The 9,191-nt window shown below is 45.1% G+C and overlaps 1 protein-coding gene across 1 annotated transcript; it reads right to left on the bottom strand.

Moving 5' to 3' along the window:
- Positions 1-4,721: 4,721 nt before the first annotated feature.
- Positions 4,722-5,796, bottom strand: LOC130489145 (cyclin-dependent kinase inhibitor 1-like). The gene is made up of 2 exons (XM_056862874.1): positions 5,367-5,796; positions 4,722-4,789 (listed from the first exon to the last, which is right to left on the bottom strand). Exons 1-2 carry the CDS (start codon positions 5,752-5,754, stop codon positions 4,722-4,724), a joined length of 456 nt encoding a protein of 151 aa, XP_056718852.1. The 5' UTR covers positions 5,755-5,796.
- Positions 5,797-9,191: the final 3,395 nt, after the last annotated feature.

The raw sequence follows: 9,191 nt of genomic DNA, 5'->3' as shown, positions 1-9,191 counted from the left end.
AGAGACCCCGGTTCTCAGACTGTCCTGGCAAAACCACAGAGATACAACCATAAATGCCCTTTCGGATGATACCACAAAACACATGAAAGGAAAGCCCCATTCCTCCTCTTCAGTAATTGGAAACTATTTTTCCATTGGCATAGACAAAAGAATGTGTGTGTGGGGCGGGGGGGGGAGCTTTGTGAAAATTTAGAAAGATACCATCTTTTCCCTGTCAAATACAACCATTTCACGCTGCTTCATTTCCCATTTCTAAAAGTTCTTGTCTTTTCTTTTTTGATTTGTTCTGTAGGTTTTGAAACATTCCCTCTTTCTGAGAGCCAGCGTGGTGTAGTGGTTAAGAGCGATGGTTTGGAGCGGTGGAGTCTGATCCGGAGAACCGGGTTTGATTCCCCACTCCTCCACATGAGTGGTGGAGGCTAATCTGGTGAACTGGATTTGTTTCCCCGCTTGTACACACGAGGCCAGCTGGGAGACCTTGGGCGAGTCACAGCTCTCTCAGCCCCACCTGCCTCACAGGGTGTCTGTTGTGGGGAGGGGAAGGTGATTGTAAGCCACTTTGATTCTCCCTTAAGTGGCAGAGAAAGTCGGCATATAAAAACCAACCCCTTCTTCTTCTTCTTCTTCTCTCATGTTGACTTGTTCTGTCAACCATCACCATCACCATCTCTGGATCTCAAAGTTCAAGCAGATTGCTATAGGTCCTTCAGGTACCTACCCAATCCATTAAGGTCAGTACAACACCGGCACACTGAACTGAGCCCAGAAACAAAGCAGCCCATGATTCTGTTTTAGTGGTGTAGTGGTTGTCAAGACTAGGATCTGGGAAACCCAGGTTCAAATCCCCACTCTGCCATGGAAACTTGCTGGGTGACCTTGGGCCAGTCACACACTCTCAGCCCTGACCCTGGCAATTATTTGGATGGGAGACCTCCAAGGAATACCAGAGATGTGACGTGGAGGCAGGCAATGGCAAACCACCTCCGAATGTTTCTGGCCTTGAAAACCCTACAGGGTCCACCATAAGTCAGCAGTGACTTGACAGCAAAAACAAAACAAAATGCTCTGGCTACCAAGTTTGAAGTTTCCAAATCATCTTTACAAGCAGCCCCACTGAGAGCGTGTTGCAGCACTCCAATAGGGGTGCCACCAAAGTATGTACAACTTGTGACCAGGTCAATGTCCTCCAAGAATGGCTGCAGATATTCTTCCAGCCTAAGCTGACCAAGGCACTCCCGGCCACCCCAGTCTCCTGTTCACGCACTGGTAAAGAGAAGTCTAGAAGCATTTCCATGCTTTTTCCATGATGGGGGAATGTTGCTGAATCCAGAACAAGCGAGATTCCAGTTCCTTCATCACTGTTGCTCCCAACCCACAATACTTCCATTGAACACATGAAGTTGCCTTATACTGAATCAGACCCTCGGTCCATCAAAGTCAGTACTGTTTACTCGGACCAGCAGCGGCTCTCCAGGGTCTCAGGCAGAGGTCGGTCACATCACCTACTCGCCTGGTCCCTTTAGCTGGAGATGCCGGGGATTGAACCTGGGACCTTCTGCAGGCCAAGCAGATGCTCTACCGCTGAGCCACAGCCCCTCCCTGTTCTGCCTGGGTCCTTTCGTCCCACCTGTCACCGACTTCAGATAGTGAAAAGGCCCCACTATTGCCCCAGTCTAGATCACATCTACATCCAGCCCTTCCCTGCATCTTCACATCGCACAGCAAAATCAGCAGTGCTGGTGACATTTTAAGGAAGGCTATCAATTGTTAACTTACCTTCTCATCACAAAACACGACAAGCTTCCAAAGAACTCCAGAGTTCCCCAGAAGAATATGTAAAACATGAGTTAACTTAGGGCTAATCACACAACCGCTGTGCTTGCAATGATCACTTTGTGGTGGCTTCATGTGCATGGCAAGAGGAAAGACTTAACCACATGCCTTTCATGAGAAAGTCTGGTGTAGATTCAGGATTGTACTACAACAGTGTGATGTAGTGGTTAGAATATCAGACAGGGATCTGGGAGATCCAGGTTCAAATCCTCACTATGCCATGGAAGCTTGCTGGTTGACCTTGGGCCAATCAGTCTTTCTCAGCCTAACCCACCTCACTGGGTTGTTGTGAGGATAAAATGGAGGAGACCGATAGAAGCTGCAAGTTTTGTTCGCCATTCCAATAGCTTGGTGTACTATGAAAAACTGGCAGTTGCTGATTATGGGAAACAAACCCAGCTTTGAACCCACGGGCTAGAGAAAGCCCTGCAGCCAGGTCAATCAGCCATTTCTGACAGAGGCAGGACAAGGAGAATGTACTGCCTAGCAGACTGCAGAAATGAGGTAGTGTTAAGAACCAAAGCACAGATAACATGCAAATAATAATAATAATCAGACAACAAACCAATCTCAATATGATGCTGAAAACCATATGTAGAAATCAGATTTTATTGATAACACTGCAAACATCCACCATTCATTACCAAATGATATAATAAACACGCTTGAGGCTGACTTGCTGAACCGTATGACTACAACAAAAAAAGCAAATTCCCCCCAAAGGCAGCATTGAATATGATGTAATAAAGATCTTTCTGGACCTCAGTATGAGGTGTGCTGACCCAAATTCAGATAGGGGGAATTGAATTGAGGAAAAAGGCACACGAACCTACAAATAATATAAAAATTTCACCTTATTATCAAAAAGCAAAAACAAACAAAAAACACTAGTATCAGGTGAGCTAGATAGGTATCCACTGTAACAAATATACTTGGTAGTAAGCAAGCCCTAACACAGCAGATGTGTGGTTGCAATACTTTGCAAAGTCCTTCTTTAAACTCCTTGGTTATCCTGAGAACACAGAGTTGAAATATTCCAGGTTAGACCTGTCTCACTTGCAGCCAAGGGACTTAAAAGAACGAGATGTCAGACTTGGTTTCTACATCAACAAAAAGACAGAAAAAAGGCACATATCAGGCTATGACCAAGTTCTTTCCATCATAGATGGGGCACATGCTTATCTTGAGTGGAAAAGCCTGAGGATGATATATTTTCCTCAGTCCGCCTGTCAGTACTGGGAGAACATGGCTGCAGGCTAAAAAGACATGTTAGATTTGGCTTTCTACCACAGTGGTCAGAAGTATCAGCGGTCTAGTTATTTAGCACAGTGTTCATGGTTTATTCCTAGTGCAGTTTCCTCTCTGCCTTGTATTTGGGGTGAAACACAGTTATGAGACAGCTTTAGAAGAGCTTGAACAGTGTCGCTACCTTTCATGTTTAAATGCTTTCCAGATAGGTAAAATGTTTTGGCTTTTTGGGGTGGTGGGAAGAGTGTTGATGGGAAGGTGTGATATGTATCCTCAGCCCTTGAAGCAGTCAACATGACTATGTAGCTTGTGGCCAAACCCAGTCCGCCAGGTGTGGATGACGGCCCACCAAGGACTGAATGTCACATTTTGGTTGCTTGCCTAGGACTAGAGGAACAGAGGTCTTGTAAAGCATCCAGCAGCCCCACAATGCAAATCCATTTTGTGAACGCAAATTCTGGATATCCAAAATGTCACTGCAGCAAAGAAATTGGCAGGCATCAACAATGAAATTTCAGAATATTTGATTTTATCCTATGGATGTTATTGATATCCCTGAACATTTAGCTCAACCTTATCAATAGAAGAAATTTTGTTTCTCAACATAGTGATCGTTTTGAAGGCCAACACCTTTTCAACCACCGACAAACACACAATGGTGTTTCTAAGCAGCACAAATGTCAGCAAAGGTTGTTATAAATGGCTTAAGACATCCATCATGACCATGGTTCGCTATCCCTCGCCGAGCCCTCTTTCCCGATAACCATTTAGAAGGGCTGCAAGTAGAGAGCAACAAGAACGGAATCACATGGTTGCTCTCCGCTTCACGGTTTGACCTCTGTTTAGATGAGAGACCCACTGAGGTGGTCCCACTGAGGTGGTCCCATCTCCCACTGAGGTGAAAAAGAGGCTTGCCAAAACCACATCAGCCTGTGATCTGAACAGGGGGAACCAGTTACAAGTCTTGGACACTTAAATTAAGATGACAGTGGGGGGGGGATTCTTCTGGATGGACAACTAGCTAGCAGATTCTTAGCTGAGGTCACTGGATTTACGCATGGCCTTCCCTCGTTCTCAGTGCAAGGTCAGCGACTTTAATAGCTGCCACATCAGCAACCGATTTTTAAAAGAGGCCATTTTTGTAATTGAATGGAACATTCCAGACTCTTCCAACTCCCTCACCTATTCCCGATGGTCTCGCTGAAACTGGAAAGTCAATACGTACAAGTTAAAAAATAAACATATACCCCACAGGACCATATAATGGCATTTACACCGTATTTCGAACATTTATCCTTGTGCGGTCTGTTTTCTGATAAGCAATATCCTTTGCGGTGCTGTTTTTGCTACAGTTAGTCTGTTTCTTATTTAACTACCAGGTTTTTAAGAAGGGAACATCCCTTAAAAATAGGAGCTGCCTTTTATTTGGTCTCCCAATGAGGTACTGCCGATGTTCTCAACATTCCCATTCCAGATTTCTTGAACATGTCGCTTTATTTTTGCTTGAATATCCAACTAGGCAGATCCTCAAATATAGACAGACAGACAGACAGACAGACAGACAGACAGACAGACAGATAGATAGATAGATAGATAGATAGATAGATAGATAGATAAGACTTATTCCACAATGCTCCATTCTAGAAGGCCAGTTTCTTTTCAGGAGTTAGCATTTCCATTCTGACTTGCTTCTTTATGGTATAATAATCTACGGATAAAACAAGGACACGGTTAGAAACTGCACATGCGGTGTGGTTTCCTTTTGGCTGCTTTCTAAAGACCACAGAACATGAACTGGTCTATAATGTGGGACCAGTCCCAAACCACCTCACAATGGGAGAAAAAGATCAGATTCTGTCAAAGGGTGAAAACGCATGGTCCCTTTATCCTCCTTTAATCATTGTTTTAACCAGGATCGAGCGCACATTAAGCGAAACGCATGCGTTCGATCCTGGCTGAATCCTGGTTGAAACAGGGATTAAAGGAGGATTAAGTGACCATGCGTTTTCACCCAATGACATCTACCCTTGGTTCTGATTATTCAGTTTTACAGTGCATTCCACAGGATGGCAGAGAAGCCGCTACAGTATGAATATGTATGTTATCATATTGGGGTGTTTTTAGTTTGTTTAATCTAGTTTAACCTAGTTCAGGATTTCAGATTGTACCCGTTTGCTTGATACAACACCTATCCTAGGCATGCGGCTGGCTATTTTGTTTCTGCTTTCTTTACCGTGCGGTAATGCACTCTCATGACATTATATCAAAACCCACAGTTGACATACCAGTCAAAGAGGTCTGCCTTCGCTTCTTTTTAGTCTGGCTCTTTTTCCCTCCCGTCTTCTTGGCAGGCGTGGCTTTCTGTCCCAGTGTCACCGTGTGACGGGTTTGGGCTTCCCGGGCTACTGTCCGGTTCACAGGCTGCAGGGGTTTACGGACCCCCCCAAGCACAGAAGTGCGGTAAAAGGCGGGGACCTCCTGCTCCTGCAGCTCTTCCCACTGCAGCAGGCCTTCTGCGGGCGCCTCTCGCAAGAAGTCAAAGTTCCACTTCTGCTTGGCCTTCTCCATGCTCCCATGCAGCATGCGCTGGAAGTCCTGCTGCAGCTGACCGGGGTCCACAGGACCAAAGAGAGTCCTCCGTGCGCACTTCGCTTTCGTGGATCTTGGCTCCATCCTCTCTCCTTTTCGCCTTTTGGTTACGAGTGCACAGAGCAGTAATTCCCTGACAAGAACAGAAATAAATTCAGGCATCCTTTTCATGCAGCTCTGCACATTATTGTAGAAAAAAACAAAACGTTTAGAGAGAAGAAGAGTTGGTTCTTATATGCCGACCTTCTCTACCACTTAAAACAGAGTGGTAGAGAAGGCAGAATCAAACCGGCTTACAATCACCTTCCCTTCCCCTCCCCACAACAGACACCATGTCAGGTAGGTGGGGCTGAGAGAGTGCGACTAGCCCAAGGTCACCCAGCAGGCTTTGTGTGTAGGAGTGGTGAAACAAACCCGGTTCACCAGATTAGCCTCTGCTGGTCATGTGGAGGAGCGGGGAATCAAACCCGGTTCTCCAGATCAGACTCCACCGCTCCAAACCACCGCACTACGAGGCAACCATATAAAGTGGGGTCTAGGGGGCACTGCCAACTCAATATCACTAACCCCTCCCTTGAATTTTTCAGCTTTCCTTTTCCCTCAAAAATAATAAATCTCTAGTTCTTTCCTGTATAAAGAAAACACAAAGCATATTCTACCCAATGGATAGAGATGTAACATTTCCAGACATTTTGAAGCCTTTTTTAAAAAAACAGAAATTTGGGGAAAATAGAAATATGTGCAATACTGACTTTCTTATCAAAGCTTGTTTTAACTACACAAAATGTGTAACATTTAAATGTAAATGCGTATAAAATTGTACTCTTGACATATTTATGGAGTTTAGAAGTATAAATGCCTTAGTTGTCTACAAGCAAAATTGTGAACAGACCTGGTACTTGAGAGAGAGCTGCAAATTGCTGTACCGTATGCTGCCTTTGCACGTCTAACTTAATTTTTGCCATCTGAGAGGCAGGAAAAATAAAAGTTGAAAGTAAAAGGACAAACTTTGTAGCAAACCAAAAGAGGTGTATGATTTAGATATTGAGTTGAGCTTTGTAATACTGAATCCTTCAATAGTGTATTATCATGATACACACTGTAGCGTATTACCTTTGGACAAAATTACAGTAGTCGGTTAACACAATTCACTTTCCTTTGAAATCTGTCGTATGTATCTACAGTATACCTAGACATTGCCATTAACTAGTATGACATCATTGTTCATCACTCAAAAAGGGTTATATGAAGATTTTTATGCAAGGCAAATTGGAGCACAAGACTTTTGTGCATGAAAATCATTGAAATTGTTTCTTGAGAGGGTTCCTAGTAAATCCGCTTAGATGGGAGGAAACTTCAGGGCAAGCCCCACATGTCATGGTGCCCATTAAGCAAGGCCCTGGGGGGTGGGGTGGGGGAAGCACCAGAGGAGGAATGGGGTGGGGGCACTTCTCAGTGGACAGAAGGTTGCAGCCTTTTACTCCTGCATCCCCCTTGTCTCTGAAGGGCAGGCAGAAATCCAAGAGGTTTCAACTGTCCCAAGAATGGGAAAGCCGCCTCTGTTGAACCCAGGCCTGGAAGAAGACAGAAGCCCCCCGACGCAGCAGAGGGTCGTTGGACAGGGCCAAAAGGGCACTTTTCCCACTCGTAGTGATCCCACTGGAAAGGACAATCATGCTAGGAAAAGCGGAAGGCAGCAGGAAAAGAGGAAGACCCAACAAGGGATGGATTGACTCTATAAAGGAAGCCATGGCCCTCAATTTGCAAGACCCGAGCAAGGCTGTTAAAGATAGGACGTTTGGGAGGACATCGATTCATAGGGTCGCCATGGACCATTTACGCATGGGAGGTTTTGCCTTGGATTTGCCGCTCTCTAGATACACATTTTCGCCACCCGAATTCTCAGAACTCTACATGGGGGTTTATTTTTGAGCTTTGAGAGTTTGGATGGGGGAAATGGGCATCTAGAGTGCAGCAAATCCAAGGCAAGATCTCCCATGCATAAATGGAACCTGAGTGTAAAGCGATTTTGAGGGCACTTAACACACCACATACACGGATCCCAGCCCAGCCAGGTTTACTCCGTGGTCGCTCCCTTCAGGCGAGCGAACGGACTGGCGCAGCCTCAATTTCCTGCAGATTCCCCCCCACCCAGGTTTGGGCTGCGCTCCCCTGCACGGGCTGCAGGGCTAAAGAGCCAGCGTGGCATAGTGGTTAAGAGCGGTGGTTTGGCCAAATTAACGGAGTTCCTACATGGAAAAGATATGGAAGATTTTAAAAAAACTTGGGCAAAGGCCGCCACATATTGGGTTAAACTGGCAAAAATGGATTTTACTATATTAATTAGTGAGTTATAGAAACTAGTTTTAATATTTTTATATTTTACTGTTAATAGATATTTTAAAAAAACTGTTTAGACACTTTTTCAGGAGTCGGGTGATGGGTCACTTTCTAAGGTGGGTGGAGGGTCGAAAGAGTATCTTGGTTTATCTTTGAACTTTATAATTTTGTAACCCTGAATGTATTAATAAGTATATATAGATACTCTTTTGTATTTTCTTTTTTTTAATTTCCTTTTTATTACTGTCATTGTATTTGTTTGTTTTGTTTCATGTTATAAAAATAATTTTAAAAAATTATTTTATTTTATTTTTAAAAAAAGAGCGGTGGTTTGGAGCAGCGGACTCTGATCCGGAGAACCAGTCCCCATGCCTCCTCGCGAGCGGCGGAGGCTAATCTGGTGAACTGGCTTTGCTTCACCCCTCCTACGCGCATGAAACCAGCTGGGTGACCTTGGGCTAGTCACAGCTCTCTCAGCCCCACCTACCTCCCAGGGTGTCTGTTGTGGGGAGGGGAAGGGGATTGTAAGCCGGTCTGAGCCTCCCTTAAGGGGTGGAGAAAGGCGGCCGATCAAAGCCAACCCTTCTTCTTCTGCCCCCCCCCCCGGGCCAGGCACCGCGCTGCCTCCTTTGGCGCCGGCCAAGCGCGGGCTGGGCTCGGCTCCTCCTCGTGCGCGCTGCAGGAAGGGCCAGAATTTAAAAAAAAACACCAGGATTACAGAATTGCTTGATGAATAGCAGACAGAATGTGGCTAAAATCACAATACTTCAAATGACACGAACATTGCAAAAATAACCCAGTCGTAAGATTAATATAAAACTAGCCTAAAAGGTTCCTGGCAGTAAAGATCTCATCCTTCCCTGGCCATTGCATAGATTTCATCCCGCTCTGCCTTATTTTAATCGCTAGCCAAGCAGATCTGGCAACTCTTGTTAGCTGAATCACCGATTGACTCCGATAATAAAAGCTGAAGACGTTGGCCATTTACGCACGGGAGGTTTAGCCTTGGATTCGCCGCTCTCTGGAGGTGCGTTTTCCCCATCCTAATTCTCAAAACTCTACATGGGGGCTTATTGTTGAGTTTTGAGAAGGGGATGGGGAAAATGTGCATCTAGAGAGCAGCAAATCCAAGGCAAAACCTCCCATGCATAAAGGGCCGTTGTTTCCTCAAAGCTCTAGAA

Source organism: Euleptes europaea, chromosome 17 (assembly GCF_029931775.1).
Source record: "Euleptes europaea isolate rEulEur1 chromosome 17, rEulEur1.hap1, whole genome shotgun sequence".
Taxonomy (NCBI): domain Eukaryota; kingdom Metazoa; phylum Chordata; class Lepidosauria; order Squamata; family Sphaerodactylidae; genus Euleptes; species Euleptes europaea.
Note: the sequence above shows the minus strand (reverse complement) of the source record. Positions and strands in the feature narration are given on the sequence as shown.

Bases quoted from the DNA above. Each gene is read 5' to 3' on its own strand.
- LOC130489145 (XM_056862874.1), bottom strand. From the start codon at position 5,754: ATGGAGCCAAGATCCACGAAAGCGAAGTGCGCACGGAGGACTCTCTTT. The intron at 4,790-5,366 runs GTATGTCAACTG...TTTTATCCGTAG, and splicing joins AAGGCAGACCTCTTTGACTG to ATTATTATACCATAAAGAAG.